Source organism: Zonotrichia leucophrys, chromosome 4 (genome assembly GCF_028769735.1).
Source record: "Zonotrichia leucophrys gambelii isolate GWCS_2022_RI chromosome 4, RI_Zleu_2.0, whole genome shotgun sequence".
NCBI classification, from domain to species: Eukaryota; Metazoa; Chordata; class Aves; order Passeriformes; family Passerellidae; genus Zonotrichia; species Zonotrichia leucophrys.
Genome location: NC_088173.1, coordinates 59,807,507 through 59,828,435, shown reverse-complemented (window position 1 = coordinate 59,828,435; position 20,929 = coordinate 59,807,507). Strand labels below are relative to the sequence as shown.

At 40.3% G+C, this 20,929-nt stretch overlaps 1 protein-coding gene across 5 annotated transcripts in view; it reads left to right on the top strand.

The window, feature by feature from the left end:
* The window catches only part of PPARGC1A (PPARG coactivator 1 alpha), a 368,866-nt gene that overhangs the window by 324,147 nt on the left and 23,790 nt on the right, over positions 1–20,929 (top strand). For 4 of the 5 annotated variants that reach the window (XM_064711886.1, XM_064711887.1, XM_064711888.1 and 1 more), the window contains 5 exons: positions 11,804–11,998; positions 12,961–13,083; positions 13,977–14,181; positions 18,229–18,274; positions 18,383–18,456. In XM_064711886.1, the coding sequence (XP_064567956.1) occupies positions 11,804–11,998; positions 12,961–13,083; positions 13,977–14,181; positions 18,229–18,274; positions 18,383–18,456 (643 nt within the window). Of the gene's footprint in view, positions 1–11,803; positions 12,060–12,960; positions 13,084–13,976; positions 14,182–18,228; positions 18,275–18,382; positions 18,457–20,929 lie in introns of those variants that run through there. The other variant, XM_064711890.1, reaches the window with a different exon arrangement.

Here is a 20,929-nt window from a genome sequence, read left to right as displayed (position 1 = left end):
GCTGCTGTTCTCATCTTAGGCATCAAAAAACACTAAGAGCAGAGGACCCGGTCTCTAGCTAGCATAAATCTGTATAGCTCTGTTAAAACCTGTGGAGAGGCCTTAATTTACTGCAGCTGAACATCTGGGTCTAAGTTCTTTGTCTTTTGGTTACCAGCAGGATTAAATAGAAGCACCCCAAATTATTTATTTTAGGTGCTGTGGCAGCATCTCAAAGCCTAATGGTAAAACAGGATATGGTTATAAAAGGGGTTGTGTGAACAAATAAAGAAAAGTCCCTGACTAAAGGAACTTACGGCCTAATTAACAATGTTATGTAGGGCATTGGTAAGTAAGTACATCTGGACTGGACTGCTAAGTGTCATCTTTTAAGAGGATAAAAAAAATATGCCCAGTTTGATTTTTGCCATTTCTGGTGGAAAAGGGACTGGACAATATGAGTGCCTCACTAAAAAAAATTGCAGTCTTTTACATCACACAGATGGAGAGCTCATGATCAGGGACATGCAGACTTTCAAAAAACTAGCAGAGAATGAGCAATAAATTCAGTCTTGACTAAGGAGTAAATAGAAGAGAGGCAACTGCAGTGGGAACTGTAATGTGCACCACAGTATGCATGCACTACATAACTCTGCCAGACTGGCTGGGGGAAATGGACATGGTAATGTAAACTAGCAAATTAGTTTTACATTTTATTGTCAACTCCATTTTATTAATAGGATCTGTGAAGACTAGTTGGGAAACTTAGCAAACTTAGTCCAGGAAACTTAGAAATAAGCCAACGGTGGACATGACCTAGAGGAGACTGCAACAGATAGCTCTTCTGTGATTTTTTTTTTTTTTAATGTTTCCTGTTTTAAGATCCATCTCTACTTTACCATTCTATTTGCATATACAAAATTGGGTTAAAAGAACAATAAAGTCTTAGCACTGAATGAAAAATTGAGGAGATACGTAACTGATATGTAACATAGCCAGGTGTTTAACCAGTGGAAAATTCAGACGCCTCTCGTCATCCTGAACAGTATTCTTGGTGGTTGTAGAGGCTTACCAGGTTGCACTGTTCAATCACTGCTTTTTGAGGTGAGGACTTATTTGCTTGCTGGGAGAGGCTTTCTTTCTATATTTGTGGGACTGTGAAGGTGCTCTGAAGAGCCTGACAAAAGTCACCTGTGGTCTGTGCTGTTATCCCTATACCTGCTAGGGTGTTTCTTACTGTGGGATCTGCACATTCTCATTTGGTGCTTCATTATAAAGGAGTCTTTATTGCATTCAGCCCAGGACATTTAGAGTACAGGTACCTGAGGTTTATTTTGTCTATCTAAACCACCTCTCTAAATGCCGTGTGTGTGTCAGTCAACACATCCGCTAGTATATACAAACAAGGAGGACACTGAAGGACGTTGCTGTACCACCTAAAAATAATGTAGAGCTACACAGGTAAAATATACAGAAAAAATGAATCTTTAGACTTGTAAACAAGTTTTTGTGTTGTATCTGAGTAAACTCTTCTGACCATCTCAAACCAGATAGCTGCCATCCAGTTAAATTACAATAAAAAATGATGGGCAGTCCAGATATATTAATGATGTACTCATCCACTCATGATTCAACTGCAAGGAAAACCAGTGCTTTTCTTCCTGTGAGACGTGACTTGTGTTTATCATACCTGTTCAATGGGCATGTGTTAGGCTTGATGAAGCTGAACACGCTGAGAAATTAAAACATCATAAAAAGCGTTTAATGAATTTGATACTTTACAAATGCTAATTTCCTGGTCAAATTAAATTCCAATTTTCTAACAGTAAAAGCACCAGATAGAAGTGTTATTTTGTAGCTTAAAAATTAATTTTTGAGTGTGTGTTTCATTTATACAAAACTAGTCTCCCCGTAAATGAACAAAATTTAAAAATCTGTGTAAAACTCTTCTCTGCTATATTATGTACAATTTTACCTTTAAATTTGTATCTCTTTAGAGTCATAAATCTCAAGATAGAAGTAGGGATGATAATAGACATCCTGACATATCCAATATAATTAAAAGTAAAGGAAATGCAACTCTGAGACAAAGAATGAACGAAAGCGACAAGATAGTGCTTCTTGTTGGCAAAGGAAGAGTCCATACTGACACTCAAGTGCAGTTTTTAGAGATATTTGTCATGATAAAGAGGACAAACAAGTTTTTACATCAGTTACATGTGTGAAATCATCACTGTAAAATATATATAGCTTTTTTTTTCCTCCAGGATATGCTATGTTGCCTTACGAAGGTATATGAATGTTGAAAAATCTTATGTCAGTGCATAGAGAGATTAGTGTGGGCATGGACTATAAATCAAGTAAATAAATAAATCTGAGCAAGCAGTGCTTGACTATTTGGACTGAAATATTGCTGACACTGTTGTTGAAAGCTCTGCAACAAGAGAGTCCCAAATGTCTTCCCTACCTTATGCGGTACCCTGCCTTCGCCTTCTTCCTTATTTCTACAGTACCCACTCTATTAGAGCTTGTTCAGACTGGGGCCCCAGGATCTTTAACTCTCTACCCTCCTCTATATATTTAGGTGCAGAATAATAATTAAAAATCCCTGTCTGGGTTGTTGCTCAGGACCTTGTTACAAGCAAGAGCCACTGTCTCTGTGTGAGGAAGGGAGGATGGGTAAGAGGTGCTGTTTGCTGCTCCAAATAGCGAAGCTCCTGGGTGCTGAGCTCAGAGCTGAGCCTGCCCAACCTCTTGCACGCTGGGCTGAGCTACTCATGCAGGTCAGGCTACCTGTCCTGCATCCCCTTGCCCAGACTGCTCGCTCTTCTGCCCACCCGTGCTGCCCCAGCACTTCTGGCAGACAGGAAACTTCACCTCCAGACCAGCTTCTCTGGCTTCACTCTTGTGCTGTGAAGAAAAACTTACAGCCTTTCTTTTCATTGTGGCTCTTCATCAGGCACTTTCTTTCCTTTGCACTTCTGCACTTTGCCTGCTCTTAGTTTTGCCCACCAGAAACACAGAGAGAGTTTTTTGCTTCATTGTGGAGCTCAGCCCAAACCTAGCCCATTGTGGGCTGGACAAGACATGCTAGATCTTTTCGTGCTGCATTTCCCCACCCATAAAGACCAGGTGGACTTTGCTAGCACTGGGCAAAACAGCACAATAGTAAGTCCATGGTGTGCCTCAGTGCTACAGACATGCACGTCCTTTACAGTGTCAAGTCCTGTAGAAGTTAAAAAGCTCCCCTGATGAGCTAACCCAGTAAGAAACATGGTTAGAGCATTTATTTAGTAATCAGCAAATTAGTCTATATAGTCAGCAAATGTTGAGGTCCAAACTGATGATGAGATTATTTTTTTTCAAGTGTTTTCACAATACTGTGCTCAGGATCCAGTATAAATTGAAGAGTGACCTTTTGATACTGAGTTAAATTGACTGTGTTTGCAAAGATTCTGTGGTTTCACTTAGTATAAATTTTGGATATTTGGTATACCACTGAAGTGGAATCCAGCACAATATCTTGTCATTGGTCCCCTTAATACAGTCAATAGCACAGCAGCTTGCTTGCAGATTGTTTTTTGTTTTATCTTCTCTCCAGAATCAAAGATTACTATGATAGAGGGGAAGGATGCGGTTTACACAAATCAAATTGAAATGGCTTGCAAAATGTGGATGAATTTTGGTCAAAAGATGTAAAGCATGGGTTGCTGGCTTGATCCTTAAGTTCATGAGATGAGTAAGTCAATTAGTAGCTGTTCAGTTTATTATAAACATAATTTCCAGGCTGTAATGGAAACTTCTGAACTGCAACAACTTGTTCGAAGTAATAAGAATAAGGTGACTTTGTGGTAGAGGAATATTCAGTAGGCTTTTTTAAACTGGCATGTTTAGGTTAGAGCAGAAAAGTTAGATTTTTCACTTGTAAAGGTAGTTATCTTACTGGAACTATGACAGCATTACTTCCAGTGATCCAAGGGCATGATCTTAAAGAAAAGCCTATTTGCAAGTGATCTGTACTGTGGTTTTGAGTTGTGATGCTTTAATACCAAGTGCTTGACACAGTTTTACAGTGTCAGGAGAGCATCTCACAGAGAGAAAGCAATCTGAGTTCAGTTACCAAGTTGCACATAAGAACTTTGTGAGAAATAAGCAACATGTTGATAATGATGATGATGAAAATTTATTTATTTTATTTTATTTTATTTTATTTTATTTTATTTTATTTTATTTTATTTTATTTTATTTTATTTTATTTTATTTTATTTTATTTTATTTTATTTTATTTTATTTCAATTGTTGTACTCTGAAGAGAGGAGGGGGAAAAATCGATGCTACTGGTGCTCCCATCTCCTTCAGCCTGTGGACATTTAACAGGTCCCTCCAGTGGTGCCCTAATGTTCCTAGGAGTGATGCTGGGGATTTGTGCCCCTCTGGGACCTAGCTCTGCAAATTAGGCATTGCAGTACATGAATTGTAATTGTTTAATATTTATATTTATATTTATATTATACCTAGAATCACAATACTTATTTAATATCATTTTTGGGGGGAAAGCATTTTGTAGTTGTACAGATCATTACTTCAAGTCTATATGTAGAGAAATCCAACTGGAGTGAAGCATTTATGTAAATGTTGGCAAGTGGTTGGTCCTACAATTGAGATATATATTAAAATTCCATATGAAGGGTACTGGGGCTGTTGAAATGAGAAGGCAGGCTCTGGAGTCAAGTGGTCTTTGCCTGAAGGTGCATGTGAGGAGTATGAATATAGCTGCCTCCTTCAAGAGAAGAAAATATCTTGTTTCCTTTCCATACCCTAAAGGCATTTGCACAGGGGTGGTGATAATTAATCCCCATATTTCTACTTCATATAAAGAAATCTGGCTGTAAGTTTCTCCTAGTGGGACTCCATTTTGTTTTTAAAGATAATTGATAGCTCTGGACTTAAGCATTTCAATTATGGGAGTGTCTCTTGGGGACCAGACTAACAGACCTTGGAAAAATGTTCTTATGCAAATGCATCATGTGAATTTGTACTGTAAGACAACGCAGGATGGCTAAGCATTTGCAAAGCAATTGAACAGTAAAATAGAAGCTGAGAAAGTTGAAAGTTCTTCATTTATATAAGGATATGGGACTCATTGTGAGCAGGTAAGGTGGAACAAGTGATTCACCACTTGGACCACTAATTCATCTTTGGCCCTGGGTACAGCCAGCTCTAAGTTGAGGGAAAAGTGGCGCTTGCCTTGGACAGGGCATGGAAAAGGCAGCAAAATCAACATGAGAGCTCTGTCTGTGCCATGCCATGGCAGGTTGACTGCTTCTGTACCAGAAGAGGGGAAACTTGGGCTGTAGTTCTTCCCTTTCGTGGTCCTTGACTTACATTCTCATTTTTCTCTGTCAGGAGTAGGAATACCAACCGACCTGCATCCTAATCCCTGTACACCTCCTACCCTCCCAATGCTTCTGTGCAGCCTGTGGCTCCTATCCTCTTGTGGCAAAGCTTGGTTTGTGGGGCTAGTGCTGAGACAGCATCTGCCCCTACTCATGCATGTTTGTAGACAGGAGGTGTTCAGGGCCTGAGTGGTGTTAATGAGCTTTTCAGTGCCTCTGCGTCCTTATGTGCAAAAAAGGGTGAATCTGTACCCCTTGTTTCTTAAGGAAAAGACAATCTTAAGGACATCCTTGCTCCAAAATTTGTAATTAAGGAATTAAGTCCTGTTGGAAATCCCTGGTGTGCTCACAAGTCAATTTTGTTTGTTTGAAGGTAGAGCCATAATGTATTAGTATTTTTAGATCACTCATATTTTCACCTGGAGGAAAAAAAAAATTTTTCTTTGTTAATTGTGCTATAAATAGATCTTAGGCTGATGAGGAGAAATGAGTCAATATGTTGAAATGGTGATCCCTTGTGAGTTCTGGTGTACACCTGGCTGCTCTGAATTGCTTACCAAGCTGGGCTGCTGGAGTGGTGACAGCTTCTGCCAGCTGTGGATCTGTCCCAAAGTTTCCTGGGCTTTTTACAAAGATGTGGCCAGCTGCCACTGCTCCCAGCTCCTTGGGGCTGTGGATTAATAATGCAGCTTAGACCCTGATCTTTCAGTATGAATCACAGTGGGCCTATGTGCTACTCAAATTGTCAGTAAAGAAGCTTCAGAGCATCATCATTCATTAGCTGATTTAATTCTTTGAGATACAGTCAGCAAAAGTTGTGCACGCACTAATCACAATTGAAAGGGAGAGGAGAAGTCACCCAAAGGGAAGATGTTGGAGATACTATTTATATGTTGAAAATATTTTCTAAAAGATGGGCTTGATACTCTTCTGGAATGGATCAGCATACCTGTGCTGATGAAAAGAGCTACAGGATAATCCTGACTCAGGACATCTGCGCACTGGCTTCAGGGTTTTCAAGAAGAGATCACAGAAACACAGATAGATGGGTTGGAAGGGACCACAGAGGGTCAGCTGGACCAACCTCCTTGCTCAAGCAGGGCCATCCTGGAGCATGTGGCACAGGATTGTGCCCAGACAGTTCTTGAATGTCTCCAGTGACAGAAACTAAACTACACCGCCTCTCTGGGCAACCTGTTCCAGTACTCTGTCCTTCACAGAGTAAAAAAGTTCTTCCTCATGTTCAGGTAGAAAGTTTTGGGCATCAGTTTCTGCCTGTTCCCTCTTGTCCTGTTGCTTGGCCCCACTGAGCAGAGCCCGGCTCCATCTCCTGCCACGCTCCCTCAGGTACTGACAGACATTGATGAGCTCCCCTCCCAGCTGTGTCTTCTCAAGGCTGAACAGGCCCAGCTCCCTCAGCCTGTCCTCACAACAGAGCTGTTCCAGTCCCTTCAGCATCTTTGTCACCCTCCTCCTGTTCCAGGAGCTCCATGTCTCTCTGGTACTGAGGAGCCCAGAACTGGACACAGAACTCCAGATGAGCTTCACCAGGGCTGAGCAGAGGGGCAGGATCACCTCCCTCAGCCTGCTGGCAGTGCTCTCCCTAATGCACCCCAGGTACCACTGGCCCTCCTGGCCACAAGGGCACTGCTGGCTCATGGACACTTGGTGTCCACAGGTCCTTCTTTGCAGAGCTGCTTTCCAGCAGTTTGGCCCCAGGGATGTGCTGGTCCCTGGGGTTATTCTTCCCCAGGTGCAGGATCCTGCATTTGCCTTTGTTGTATTTCAAATGGTCCCTTCCTGCCCATCTCCCAAACCTGCCCAGGTTCTCCTGAAGGGCTGCACAGCACTCAGGGGGATCAGTCCAAAGCTTCTATCTGCTTTGTGTCATCCATGAGATTGCTGAGGAGGCATCTGAACATTCATCCAAGTCACTGATGAATAAATTAAACAGTACTGGGTCCAGTGTTGAACCCTGGGGGACACCACTTGTGACAGGCCTCAAATCAGGCCCATGCCACTGATTACCACCTTCTGGGTTCTGCTGTTCAGCCAGTTCTCAATCCACCTCATTGTCCACTCATCCAGCCCATTCTTCCTGAGTTTCCCTATGAGGATATTGTGAGAGACAGTGTCAAAAGCCTTCCTGAGGTCAAGGTAGACAATATCGACTTGCTCTCCCTTTATCCATCCAGGTAGTTTTTCCATCATGGAAGGCAGTCAGGTTGGTCAATCATGATTTACTTATCTTTAGTGAAATCATGCTTGACTACCTCTGATTGCCTTTGTGTCATCCATGTGGATATAGGTGGCCTCCAAAATGAGGTGCTCCATCACCTTTTTAGGGATTGAGGTGAGGCTGACCTGACTGGCCTCGTTGTTGTTGAGTGGGCCAATACTGGGCCCCATATTGAACCTTGTGGAGCACCACTCATGATGCCACTCATGACTCCTTGCCATTTTTGAAGACTGGAGTGACATTTGCTTTCTTGCAGTCCTCAGACACCTCTCCTGATCTCCATGACCTTTCAGAGATGACCAGAAGCAGCCTCACTATGATGTCTGCCAGCTCTCTCCAGCTTTCATTGATGTGTTGTGTCAGGGCCTATGGACTTGTGTATTTCATGTTTTCCTAGGTTTTCTCTAACCCAATCTGATGGTAATGACAGAGATTTTAAAATGTTGCATGATTTTTTAAAGGAAGAAAATTTAAGGATAAATTACAGCATTGCTCCCTATATACACCCTAAAGGGATGCCTGTGAGTGACAGCATGGACAAGCTTCTGTTACAGCTCAATCTTTGGCTTCTGTGGATTGCTGACAAGTAACAGGTATTACAGGCATAAAATGCTAACCACAGGGTGAGCCCAGCTCCATCAATAGTCAGAATAAGCAAAAGATAAGGAATCGTCAGGGGTAGAGGATTTAAATACCTTTGCGTGGGTAAATTATCAACTCATTTCACTGACCAAAGAGAGAATTTCTCTGGAGACATTTTACTGAAGGCAGAAATGCAATTAGATTCGTACACAACTATTATAGTGTTTTCAGACAGAGAATTATTTTTAGTGCTGTAGAAGTATTAAATTATTAGAGCAAAACATGTAAAAGCAGAGAAGAGCACAGTTAAAAGCTTTCCATGGTCTTTGGACTCCTAGATGGACTCATGTTTGAGGGTTGGTTGATGTTCTCGCAGTTTACCTCTGTTGCATTCACCCATAAAGAGTGACATAAATGCCAGATTTTATTTCCTTTCAGAGCTAATGGCATTCTGGATATGCTGGAGATTTCTGTTGTCAGAAACACAGAACTGCGTGCATTCATTGGCATACTTGTGTTCCTTGCCTCCTTAGTCTGGGTGAAAATTATAGGGATCAAAACATATCTGGCCCCAATGTCTTCATGCTAACATAACAGTGTGATTTGGAAGTGATGCATAACTGCTTCTGCATTTAAAAGGCAAGTTAGCAACATGGAGTCATTATGCATTGTTTTCATAAAAGTTTATTAATTGCATTTGCCATGCAGCTTTACATTTGAGATTATCCTCTGGTCCTTCTTCTTACACTCTGTAGTTCATTTAGGTGGTCTAAATACCTAGGATCTGCTCCTATAAAGAGAAGCAAATCCTTCTTGTGAGATCCTGCATGAAGTTAAGGACGTGATGGAGTCAGTTCCAGGAAGCACGCAGCACATCCTCTGGCCTTGGCAGAGGTGGGGGTGCTCGGCTCCTCCTGTTCCACCGAGCCTGTGCGGTGAGCAGGTTGGATGCCAGTCTGAAATGTGAACTTCTGCAGTGACACTGCTGAAACTGTGAAAGAGCCTGCATTTGGCCACGGTGTTGCTTCTCCCCAGTGCTGTCAACACCAAGACTCAGACTGCAACAGCAAAAGAGGAAGCTGCTGCTTCAGTGATTATTGTTCAGACATTGATGTACCCAACCATCTCTCCCTCTGCATCTCTCCACAGCACCATTTCTGCTGTATCTAATAATTGTGTTTCTTTATAAACAATGATTTAGGACAATTATTTAGCAATAGCATAGTTAAACCTTTAAGAGGTTATCTAGCAATGTCGTTTTCTTGACTAATGTGTTCCTGCTGCCATGTCGTTTGTGAATAGACATGTGTTAGCCAGCTAGTGTGCTTCATCTGTGGTGACTTTGATTTATTTGCTCTGTAAATTGGGACTGAAGCAATAATGGAAAGTGACATTAATTGTTTAACAGAGTCCTCTTTGTCACATCCTCTGCTTTCTCTGGGGTGTTTGAATGTTGAAACTTGTACAAAACTAATTGAAATTGCTGTGATGAGGACCAGTGTCCGCTCAACTTTCTGTTCTTGAATGTCAGCACACTTGAATGTCTGTTTAAAGCATGAGAGTGGAGCAGCTAACAGCAAATATCAGATTTTCTTCTGGCATGCTATTATTAAAGGAGGCATTCCCTGTTAGAAATAGCAACACTTCCAGCTTCATTGTCAGCTTTACAAGCTGCAAGGCTCAGCAGTGTGCCCCACCAGATGGACTTGCTGAAAACGTTCCTGGTGTAGGGCTGGGGTCAGGCAGCCAAACCAGCCCATGGACACCCTTAGGCTCGAGGGCTGGCTCTCACACCATTCATCCCACCACCTGCGAGGGACTTGAAATGCCATTGGGAAAAAACACTGGTACACACTTTCTTGCCCAATATGCCTTTTCTTACTATTCTAGAAGTGACACAGAAATTTTTCTCTTTTCCGCTCAGAAAGTGGCTGTGAAAAGCTGAATTCGGAGCACAGTTTCATTTGGCTCCCTTCTGCCAATTTCATTCTCTACACACTGAATTATCACAGCTGTGTGCACGTCTCCCTAGTATGGTGGAAATCACCTGATACCAAAATTTGGATACTTTTTGTCAGTGGATAAGTGCCTTTTGGCCTTTCAAGTAAATGCTTCTCCTTAGCATTAGCTTGCCTGAGTATTTATTTGTTTCTTGGAGATGATGCCGTAAGCACCAGAACAGTGCTCTGCCTTAGCTTTCTAGCTCAAAGACAGCTTTTATGTTAGAAGCTGTGAGGTGTGATTTGGCAGAGAATCCTAGCAGGAGCAATTATCTGCGTGGTTTATGATCATCTCTGTTCAGAGTCTGCTAGATAAAAGTATTACTGAAAAAAGTCATGCTAAGGGGATACCCAGATTCACTTGATTATTTTTTTTCCAAAGTGTAACTTGGCAATGTTTTGCAGTTGCTTTTTTAACTTCTTTCTTTTGCTTGTTTGTTTGTCTTGCTGGTATTATTCGTCCTGCTAGTTCACTTTCTTACTTTGAGATTTGAACTTAGCTGAAATTTTTTCACAGTGGGGACCTGGAGCATGATGAGCTGCTCTGAAGCCGGTGGAGAAACTCCCAATTTGATATCACTTGAATCAGTGAAAGGCTTTTGATTTACTTCAATAGCACTAGGATCAGCCTAGGAGTCCTAGATAATTGATCTGTCAAGATCAATTTCCAATCTCTCTGAAAAATAAATATAATGATTTTTACACAGTTCTATTTCTCAGTTCTAACTCTCAGCACTCAAAAAATCTGTATCTTAATATACAGTAGGGACTATATTTCATTGAAAATCAGGAGGCGCTTAAATTTACTCAATTTGACAAAAAGAACTCTTGCTGCTGAAATAAGATATAAATTAACATTACAGGCACTTCTGATTAGAAATTAATCTATTTTTTATAATTGCAGTCAGAATTTGATAAATGCATACAATAGTGTATTGAGCACTCAAAAGACACAATTTGAAAGGACAACTTCAAAGGCAACCTCCCTAATATGTTTCTTTAAAAGAAACCCAAACAACCTGTCATTTACCATATGAGTGCTGCTGGCTATTCTTACACCAGTATACTCAGGAATAAGAAGCTGTTTTATTTTGGAGCAAGGATTTGCAGAAATGTGGAAGGGAAACCCTTTCTTGCTTACACTGGACCGTATATGTGAATGAAGTTTTTAGTGTTTTTCTGGTGATTCGTTTTGGTGTCCTGATTAGCTGTCTGATTCCTGTAATTTTGTCATGTCAGTTAGCTGGTGTTCAGTGTTGAAGAGCAAAAGAAAGGGACAGCCTGGGCTGACACCATCATTAGGTGTCAGCATCTTTGGCTCATCCTGTAATACAATCCTTGAGTGATCACTTATCATTCTTAACACCTGACAAAAGAAAGAATTGTGGAAGAAAAGTAAACTCGCATTACGCCATGAGCGCAAAGAGATTTCTTTTGAACAGAAATGGATCATTTTATTGTAACTAATTACATCGTCTGAGATTCTGTTGCAGGTTGCTGTTCCAAGGGCCAGTTTAACTACGTGTTGTCTGCTTGTTCACACACAGAGGCATCGTTTTGTTCCTTCTCTCACCTGGTTCCTCTTTTTATTTCGTCCTCTCCCACAGAAACTAGATGAAGAGAGCGAGGCAAACTTGCTAGCAGTTCTCACAGAAACACTGGACAGCATCCCTGTGGATGAGGATGGATTGCCTTCCTTTGATGCACTGACAGATGGAGATGTGACCAACGAAAATGCCGCTAGCCCCTCCCCAGTGCCCGACGGCGCCCCTCCGACCCAGGAGGCAGAAGAGCCGTCTCTAGTAAGAACCCTTCCTACTGTTTAACAGGAATTGGATGTGCCTCTGGCCACCCGCTGCATGGGTATGATGTAGTCACAGTAAGGTCTGGACTTTTCATTTAGACTGGAGAGGAAAATCGAGTAAAGAACTGAGAATTAAGTGGGGGAAACCACCCCCCACCAAATAGCCATAGGATGATTAATATGGCAGTCTATTAAAAAGTTGTTGAAAAGGTTGTTTTTGAAACTCTTAAGCTAATGGGGCTGACATTTTTGCTTATCATTCTGTTCAGATGAGTCGGGGTAATGGTTCTTAACTCATATTTCATTTCTCGGGGCTCTTTCTGTTGTGTGTGTTTAGACATCATTTTTGGTGATCTCTGAAGAAAGGCCCAATGAGTCTGTTGGGATGCAGGGCTGATTTTGTGTCTTTAATATCGATTTGACCAGTAAGCTCCAGCTTAATGCTAACCAGGGCAAAACTGAATCTTGGATGAGGATGTGGGTGAAACATTATATGCATTTTGCTTAGTAAATCTGGTCTGTGATGTGATTCTGTTTCTGCTGAAAGCCTCTTATCACTGGCTTTAGTGGGAACAGAGCCAGATACCTGAATCTTGACACCATATCCATTATTCTGTTAAAGTTTATGTCTCTGTATAGATCAGAGGCCTCTTCATGTCAAACAGATCACTGAGAATTTCATTTTGCCCTGGATTCAGAGATCCATGATCCCTGTCAGTTCTGCTTGCCGCTCAGTATACTGCAGTAAAGGGAGCAGAAATGTGCTGCCAAGCCAGAAGGAAATGAAATCTGTTTACTCTGAGGAATATCAAGTCCTGCTTTTTGTTTTATTGTACTTTGCTTGCTGAAATTGATATAACTAACTTTAGGTAACTATGCAAAAATGTAGATAAGTCACTTTAATTGATAAAGATGTGTAACTGTTTTCCTTCCACTTCCCTTTCCCTGATGTGTTTGTAGCTTAAGAAGCTCTTGCTGGCTCCAGCCAACACTCAGCTAAATTACAATGAATGCAGTGGTCTCAGCACACAAAACCATGCAAACACTAATCACAGGATCAGAACAAGCCCTGTGGTTGTTAAGGTACAAACTTAATTTTTATAATAAGGGGGAAAAAAAGAAAATAAAAGCATAAAACGTCTTTTATGCTTTTAGCAATCAAGCAAGAAGTAGATCTGAATGTATTGTATGTGCTTACTATTTTCTAACTAATTTTTAAAAAATATGAGTTGTAGACTGGGTTCCAGAAAATCATCTGAGCTCTTTTATGCTCTGAATATTTAATTTATGCCCCTTCTCTTGGCAGACTTCAGTTGTAGTCACACCGTCTGTTACTCTTACCTACTTTACTGATACACAGAGTAGGATGGGATGTGATAAAATTTGCTGATGGTCTGGTGTTGTTTATGGGTGACTCCAGGATGTGGGACTGCCATTTCCCCAGCTGTCTGAGCTAAGACAAATGACACTGGATTCTTGGCAAAAGATGTATATTAGACATTGGTTGGATGGAATGGGGGGCTTGGACGTAATTCTGTTAGCAGGCAGTATTAAACAATGTTTGTCTTGCCATTCAGTGTAACTGAAAACGGGCCATTTAGGAGTACTTAAGAGAGTTGTGAATACTGGGCCCAAGCAATCAGCAGCAAATTAAGGTTTAAACCAGCTTATTTTTTTGTTCACACTAAAGGCGCTGTAGGGTCTTGTTAGTTACATGTTGCTGAGTAGGAACATTGCAATGTAGGAGAAATGAAATAAAAAGCTGCATAAATGTCATTTAGGAATTTTAAATGTAATTTTCTTTCCTTGTTCTGCAAACAGTTATTCACAGCTCATAGATCTAGTACACTTAGGCTGAACACTTCATTGAAAATCTCATCTCTTCAGAAAACCTATATCCATTTTGATAAGGTTCAGCTCACTAATTTTAGCTTTACTTTATTTTATTTTATTTTATTATTTTACCCTGTTTTAAGACTGAGAATTCATGGAGCAATAAAGCGAAGAGCATTTGTCAACAGCAAAAGCCTCAGAGACGCCCCTGCTCTGAACTTCTCAAATATCTGACTACGAATGATGATCCTCCTCAGACCAAACCAGCAGAGAACAGGAACAGCAGCAAAGAGAAATGCACCTCCAAAAGGAAGCCCCATCTGCAGTCTCAGACAAATCATCTGCAGGGTAGGTGTGGGACTGCAGAATACAGCTTTGGTACCAGCAGTAACCCTGGGAAGCTGAAGTACTATGGTTGGGAATACCCTCAGTACTTCTTCTGTTCTTTGGATTAGTATTGGAAACCCAGCATCACTTCTGTGTAAAGAGAATTTTTAAACAGTATTATGAAGTTAGAATTAGTTAGCTAGATTTAGCTTTTAGACATATTTGATCGTTTTGTTTATTGCCCCAAGCCTCAGAAAAGGATCTCAGGAAAAGTTTAGCAAATACCACATGGCAATATACCAAGCTAGCTGGAGACAAGTGTAGCGCTAAGAAATCATTATGCCCCTAAACAAGTTCAGCAGGCCAGTTCATTAGTGAGCTTCTTTCTCTGTTGCTGGAGTAAAACTGAGGGCATTGTTAACCTGCCACCTAGCCCTTAAGAGACAATAAATAGTGCACTCACTGCTACAGAGAAAACAATAAATGTGTCATTCCTGTTAAAGCTGGAATGCTGGTTTGTAATTTTATTTTGTAAATAGTTGAAAGTTTAGATGCTATCCTGATCTTTCTCTCTTGTTTTTGGATTTTTTATGGTCAAAACTAAACACTTCTGTTGACTTTTAGTATCCCCTGATGTGTAAAAAACTGGTCTATATTACAAGTAGCTTCTGTGACAGAGATGCAAGAACTTAAAGCCTCCTCTCTCACTTTCTCTCCCTCTCTTTCCCTCTGTTTTCCCACAATAAAGGAAAGCTGTAAAAGCTTACGAACCCAAAGGGAGCTTTTTAAAATTATTGCTACTTTAAATACATCTATGTATTGATGTTGGCCTGGCATCTGAAAGGCTTTGTGCCTGCCTCAGACACATCAGTGCCAATCCTGGATGCCTCCACTAAAGTCAGTGGAAGTTACCTGTCTGCAACAGAGATCAGGATGTGACCTTAAATGTGGTGTTTGGTATTTTCAAAGCAACAGTTGTAAACTGTATGTTCTTTCTTCTTTTCCCCTCCCTCTTTCTTGCATTTCAACCTCTATCAAATCTGTTTTCTCATTCTGCACTAGGAAATATAAGCAAACTTAATAAAAATAATCTTCCCTTCCTGTCAGTTAATATTGTTCTCGCAGCTGTACATTCTGACATCCTAAGTAAGGGTTTTCTCCATTATGGGCTCAAATTATCTGAACAATATTTCTCATATGAAGGAAATCCAACTGCTCCTAAAGCTTCTTTATGTGAACTGCCACATCTTCTGGATGGCTTCAGCAGTCTGCTTTCACAGCAGAATCCAGACTGAACTCCACCTGTGAAACCTGGGTCTGTTACTGCAATGATACTGAAAAACAGAACTGCCAGAAGTTACAGGGGGCTTTATTAACACTGTTGGATGTTAAGGTGGCAGGTGATAAGGTGCATCATGTATAACATGCTCTATGCACATGTATGTTATACCCATACAGAGATATATGTGCACACAAGCATGCATGCAGATTATAAAGTCCTTCTATTCAGATCAGAGCTGCTTTTTTTCCCCCAGCTGAGCAATTGTGTAGATTCAGTTCAAAGAGTCAGGACACACTGAGCTGTGGAAGCAGCACGGAGGAGAGGTTAGGAGAGTCCGAAGGGACATATAGCTAACAACTGTGCTTAACAGATGACTGTGATTTTAGTGGTCTTGCAGGTGAATTTGCAGGCACAGAGAAATTAACTTCTTTAATTTTCCTGTGCTTTAATTTACAGGCTTCTGAAATGTTTTTTCAGCAAATTTGCCTCATGCACCAATATATAACTTCAATATCAATGGATTTGCATATAATGCAAATACAAGAATATAATGCTTTCAGCTTGGACAGTCAATTCATGCAGAATCAACCTTGCAAATTTAACTGATATTTGCAGACCTGCAGTCATTGTTTCATACATTTAATCAAAGGTACAAGAAAATTGGCTTGTTCTGTTTTAAAAAACTATCACAGTCTGAGATTTTCTTTCAGAGTTAGGGAAAGCTCACAAAGGATAATTCAAATGTTATTTTCCTTTAGGGTTCTGTTGCAAACATATTGCAAACCCACGGGAATGTCCACAAACGCATTCATGCCAAAGATCATCTGTGGTTTTGCACTGAAATTTGCCCATGAGGAAACGTAGTTCTTTTGAACCTGAATGTTTTCAATTTACAGGGACAAGCAACTTGATATGAACTCTTTTTAATAAAAAAAAAAAAAAAAAAAACCACACTACAGTAGACCTTGAAACTCTGATAAATAGGCATCATGTAAAATGACAGTGTCTTGGCTAAATATTTACACTATCAGTAGCTGTATGTGAGTATGAATCCTTTGCAGAAAGAGTGTTTGGTCAAGCTCTTGCCTAGCAATAAGAAAACTGATGGGTGTTCTGGTATGTGAACTTCTCAGTGGGAGAGCTCGGTGATATCTGCCTAAAATTAATACATGGGAGTGTGAGATAATGCCTTGGTTCTGTGCCCATCTCTGGCAGATTTGCACTGTGCCTCAGTGCTTCAGAATTTAATAAGAGTATACTCTGATATTAGTCCCCGATATTCTGTGGGACTAATAAGAGCTAGAAAGAGACTTTAAAGAGACGTAAATAGCTCTTACACATTCAGCTTCCTTAGCCTAAATTGGTTAAGAGTGTGCCAATTTTTATTTCAAAATAAAAAAAGAAACAAAAAAGGAAGGACTTTGTATGAAACTTTATTCCAGAGCCTTACTGCAAGATCTGTTTTTTTAAGCCAATTTTACCTCCAGGTAGCCACAGGCAAACATTAGTATTCCTAGATGTATATAAATTGCACACAAAGATGTGTCAGGTTACATTCAGTTTTACTGCACCTGCTGTAATGCGCAGATCAGTGACTGTGCTGGACCAGACAAATAACTCGTTGAGGTGCATCTCCTCACTCCAGCAGTGACTTCTGAGGAAGGTGAACCTGAGGTGAACACCTGAGCTTCCTTTTCTCATATGGGGAGGAGAAGAAACAATATGCAGCTTTTGAGAATTAATTTTTTAAAATGTTATATTACTTCAGGAATGCTCTAGAGCATATAAAAGTAATCAATTTGCATATAAAATCCCTTAATGTTGATGGGAGCTCCAAGCCTGTAATGAATATGAAATATGCAGTAGTGACACTCTGGACAAAAGATCTGCAGTGCAGGAGTGTTCAAGGGGAACATTTTGTCTTAAGTAATTAATCTGCAGAAGAGATCCCCTGCTGTTGTTCTTGCTACAATGCTCTCTGTGTTTAAAACATCAATCTAACTTCTGAAAAGTAAAATTTGCAAGTACTATAATTTTTAATTTTAAAGGCATCTTAGTTGTATTACAACATCCTGGTTCTTGGCTTGCTCTGAGAAAATACAATTTTGCGTGAGGAAAAGCTACAAAGACTTACATTTTTATAGCCAGAGCTTTGTTTTTTGTGTATGTCGGGATTGTAGTGCTGAGAGCTTCAACCCCATTTTTAACCATCTGTGACTATGTCCATGGTTTGTCGTAGTTTGCAGCATAATTTGCAAAAATTTGGACTATAACTGATTGGACTCTGGCCTCATAGAAATAACCTATTCTCAGTACTGTATATGAAATTGTATCTTGTAAAATTAACTGAATATTCATAACGTTCTGTTACTTTGTAGTTATTCTGCTGCTCCTGTTTCCAACTAGAACGTGAACTGTAGTCTAAATTAACACTGAGAGAAGTAACACTTTCACAGTGTATCCTGTAGAGTTCTTCATTGATTTTTAACATGTACCACTCTTCTTCTGAAAGGTTCTTGTCATTTGGGTTGTGTACTGTATTTCAGAGGTACAGTAATTGATGTAAATAATTGTTGAAATTTAGGTGCCCTTTTAGTGCTAGTGAATAAGGAATCAGGATGAGTCTCTTTATTTATCCATCTGAGATACACTGAAATGGCAATTGCACTATTAGAGCTTGGCCCTAACTGACTACCACGATTCCAATGCCAAAGTATAAAGAAATGTTTGCAGTATATTTTACAGAGTGTTTAAATATTGCATAATTGTTTTTTTTTTTCCTTTAGCCAAACCAACAAGTTTATCACTTCCATTGACACCCGAGTCACCAAAGTAAGTACTAAAAAGTGAAAACATTTATAAAAGGGAGGGGGGTTCAGTAGATTTTGGCTACAGCAACTCCATTTCAGCTTGTTTTTATAAATGTGCCCTGTCTTCCAGTGATCCCAAGGGTTCCCCATTTGAGAACAAGACTATTGAACAAACCTTAAGTGTGGAACTCTCTGGAACTGCAGGTGAGAAATGCAAAATGACTGCTCTTTCTTTAAGCATGGCTTGTGTGTGTTTGTTTACTTTAATATGGCACAAATGTGCTGAGATCTCACAGAAGTCTCCAGTAGATTCACTTCAGTGCAGTTCATCATTACATTTTTATCCAGCTACCTGAGAAGAAACATGTTTGAAAATACGGTTCCAAACCTACACAGGAGAGCATAATTTCTGAGAAAATATGAATGAAACCATTTATCTGTTATATTTCTCCATTTCCCCATAGATTTGTGTACAGCTGAGCACCATCTTTCAAAGACAAACCCCACAGCACAGTGTAATAGATGTTACAGATGTAAAAGTTATGTCATTCAGTCTGTCTCCAGGCCGGTCTAGGGCTGTACAGGGCTGCATGTTTCAGTGCTTTGTCATTTCTAGATTAATACATCACAAATAACAGCTTTCTCCTCTACCACTGAACAACTAATTGTCCCATAGTTTAGAGGTAATTTTTAAAAGTGGTATTCATTTTGTATTCCTGCTTTTTCTTTTTCTTCCATTAACACACTTCACACAACCTCCCTTTATCTTCCTCCTCCTTTCTGATCCCTGGATTTGTACCTTTTGAAGATTTGTAGGATTTTTTTATCATGTAGTGGTTTAGTTCGTGCATCACCCGTTTAATCATTCGTTTAATTCGTCTGCTCTTCTTTCTGCTGAAGTCAATTCCTTCAGACTCAGATCTGTTTTATGGCATTCCTCTGAACTCTTTTTTGCCTCTGTTTTCTTCAAGTGTCCTGAGCTGAGCATAAAAGAATACATTGAGCTCCACCTGAGCTATTGCCAAGACCATTTTCTTTCTCAGTTGTGTAATACTGAAAAATAAGAGATGTACTTGGCACGTGCTTCTCTCAGGATAGCAGCAGGTTGTAAACTATCTGATCTCTAGCATTGTGGGGGAAGGGGTGTATTGCAAAAAAGGTCTTGAGGTACCACAAATTAACTTGGTGCTCCTGAATTCAATGGCAGCAGGCCCAGACTGGGTTTGGGTAGGTACACTGGGCCATCACCTTCCCACAACCATCATTTTACTTTTTCAGAAATTTTTTCATTAGTTCAGCACTAAAACATTAACACTTTTCCCTGCTGTCTCCTGGAAGCCGGCAGTCTTAGTCATTGCTCTCACAGCAAAAGGAAGCATTCTTCCTACACATCTTCATTTTGTAAAACCAACATAAACATGGCAAAATTCACTGTATGCAGGAGGATAATCCTATTCAGTGCCAGTAAGTGAAGTGGAGTGGAGTGAAGTGAAGCATGGAGAAGCCTCTTCTATCACTACAGGACAGCAAGTCTGCACAAGGGTGCCCATTTGTAAGCACATGGATAAGTCAGTGCTTAGTGCTGCCAGCAGAAAGGGGCAGATGAGGTGACTACAGCAGAGTGGTACAAGCAGCCGTTGAAATCACTGAAGGAAGCAGTGTTTTCTCCCAGCCAAAAAGTCAGCAGCCTGCTTTTCCATCAGCTGACTAGACAGAAATTGGGAGTCAGTCTGACCCCTGGACAATCCTCTGGTATTTTGTCCATAGTGGCAACAGGAATGTCTTGGTATTGGTATTACCAGATTCATTCCGCTCCATCAGCCGTGCACAGAGGAGGAAACAAAACAGCTCTGTAGGTGCTTGAAAAACATAATCAGGAGAACTGGTGCATTAAAAAAGCAACAGAAGCTGGGAAACAGCACAACTGGCCACATGTGTAAACAGGAATGCTCTACTATGATTCTGTGATTTTTTTTCCCCGCTAGAAGTAAAAGAAGTTAACTAGGAAATAACCTGATGATATTCAGGAATAATAAGAATTGGAGTGTTGTGTGGCCAGGGAGCTGGGCAATGTTACTAAGCAGTGTAATAATGGTGGCTCTTGGACTTCATGTTGCACTTCACAAGATTTCAGGAGATGATGCAGTAACTATTTTAATCTCTGCCTATGTGTATTAGTTTTTATTTTTATATTCATGTATGTATGTAAACCTATAAAAATATGCATGTCTTGCTTTTTAAGTAATTTGTACTGCAGTAGTTTTGTGTCCTGAGTCTGCTTGTGCTGGAAGCAAAGTACGTAATAGAAACAGCCTGGAGTACTGAAGAACTTACAGCATATTGTGTGTGTGCATGTGTGTGTAAATCATGGCCGAATTGGGACCCATTTCAGTTTAAAAAACAACCAAAACTAAAATAAGGAAAAAAGTAGTGGTAGTAGTGATTAATAATACCTTGAAGTTTTTTAGTGAGAACCCTCGCAACTCCAAATTATATCCAGATAACCACATTGCTCATTGTCCTTATATAGGGCAGCTTGCACCATACAAGCACTATTTAGTATAATTTAAATAGGAGTTACCTTGATCTCACTACTGAATTGAAAAGACCATTAGCAGGGCTGCTTGCACTATTGAAGCACAAAGTATTTTAATATAAATAGCAACTCCCTTGATCT